Genomic DNA, 1,857 nt, shown 5'->3' with positions numbered 1-1,857 from the left:
TAATGAAAACAATTGTGAAGGTTGTATCAGAATCAAAACAAATTAACAAACATTGAGAAACAATCTGGCCTTTTCTGGGAATAAGGTGAAACAAACTGATTAAAAACATTTTTCACTGGATAAATAGTATAACTAAATATATGAAAGAAAAGAAATCTAAATATTCTGACCAAACAATTTTAGCTCCAAAATCCTTTTATGCAAACAGCAAAGAAATAATTATACTATTTAAGGATTATTGCACGGTTCTCCACATCCATCACAGGATGACTAGGATGAACTAGTGTTGATTATGCCTCAAAGTAATGAAATTAAAATCCAAATACATGCAATAGTAAAATTAAAAAAAAAGGTGAAATACCTTGCTCACATTTATAAATTGTGCAAAGTATTTTAATAATTTTTTTTTAAAATGTCCCTGTCACCACTAGAGAGTGCTGCAGCACCCCCCACTTCCCGCCGCCATGGTTGTAAATGTTAAAACTGAATTGCACAAAATAATTACTGATCACTTTCTAATTGCGCTCACATTTCCAACACGTCAGCTTTAATAAATATCTAATCTGGCTGGCAACACATTTAGAGACTGATCTGGTATTAAAACTTTAACAGGTTTGAGCTAAGTTTGTGTTTAAGTTTAGGGTCACCTGCTTAATGACTTGTTTACATAAAGGATCAGCCCTGTGGCGTAATGGAGTCCTGAGTGATAGATCAGTGGAAACAGCTGCCAAGTAGGTGAAATCAGACAGATCTGAAGGGACTCAAGTTATCTGACAACTTTCTGAGTCTTTCCATCTAAAACTGAATATTTACATTTACTTTATCTGGTGAATCCATGAAAGTCTTTAATACTCAGCCTTTGAAGTATGTTTGTTGAACAGCAGGGGGCAACGTTCTAACATCTGTTCTGAAGTTGATGCATTGCCTCATATTCATCTTGATCATGAAGACATTTTGATCTTAATTCAGATTTATTGTCTGTTAGGATCAGAGGCTTTTATCACAGATTAATGATGTTTTCTTCTGTTGACATCTGCTGCTGATGGACAGTTTATGCAATGGAGATTAACCGTAAGTAAACGTTCAAACTCTGTTTTCTGTTTCCAGACTATCACAGCCTGGGTTAGTTAGCAGGACTCTTCACTGGCTTTATATTAACATTTTTACTTTCTTATTTTAGATAATTTTCTCTTTTTTTTTTTTTACTTTTTACGTCTATTTTACTGATGCATCAGAGTCCTTTCGAGGTCAGAGTCTGAACTTCTGATTCTTTTAGGGTTTGGCTGAATGAGTGTCCAGTTGTTTTTCAGCTGGCTGTTCTGCAGGGCCCAGTGTTACATAACCAGCCTGTTCTTCTCTTCATCCAGATGTTGTTTTCTTCCATCCTTCATGCAGAAGTCTCAACAGGATCCACGTGTGCATTAATTATAACAGTAAACCAATTTTAACAAGCCCATTAATCCAAAAGGTGGATGTTGTTAGTGAGTTAGAAATATTCCTGGATTGGTGATTAACATTAACATTATTTTAAGGATAGAAGGTCCTCGGTTCAAATCCTGGTTGGACCAAGATCCATTCAGGTGAATTTTGCTCAAGGTTTTAAAATGGCCGAGAGCCTCTGTTACAGTGGGGAGAACAAGTATTTGATACACTGTCGAGTTTTCAGGTTTTCCTGCTTGCAAAGCTTGTAGAAGACTAATTTTTATCATAGGTACTCTTCAACTGTGAGTGATTTTTAAATAATTAATTTCCATTTGATTGTGTGAAATAAGTATTTGATCATCTATCAACCAGTAAGAATGTTTAGCCTGACGTAGTCCGACTCAATTCTAGTCAGAATGAGTCTGATGCTGCTCC

At 35.5% G+C, this 1,857-nt stretch overlaps 1 protein-coding gene across 1 annotated transcript in view; it reads left to right on the top strand.

Annotated features, from left to right (window-relative positions):
* LOC107096258 (transient receptor potential cation channel subfamily M member 1-like) overlaps positions 1–1,857 on the top strand; it is a 37,870-nt gene that overhangs the window by 25,141 nt on the left and 10,872 nt on the right. Inside the window, exon 23 of the mRNA XM_015392838.1 lies at positions 1,051–1,071. Coding sequence (XP_015248324.1) covers positions 1,051–1,071 — 21 coding nt within the window. The remainder of the gene's footprint in view (positions 1–1,050; positions 1,072–1,857) is intronic.

This window comes from Cyprinodon variegatus, unplaced genomic scaffold, assembly GCF_000732505.1.
Source record: "Cyprinodon variegatus isolate N-32 unplaced genomic scaffold, C_variegatus-1.0 Scaffold609, whole genome shotgun sequence".
NCBI lineage: Eukaryota > Metazoa > Chordata > Actinopteri > Cyprinodontiformes > Cyprinodontidae > Cyprinodon > Cyprinodon variegatus.
The sequence above is the reverse complement of the archived record's forward strand: the minus strand, read 5'-3'. Positions and strand labels throughout refer to the sequence as shown.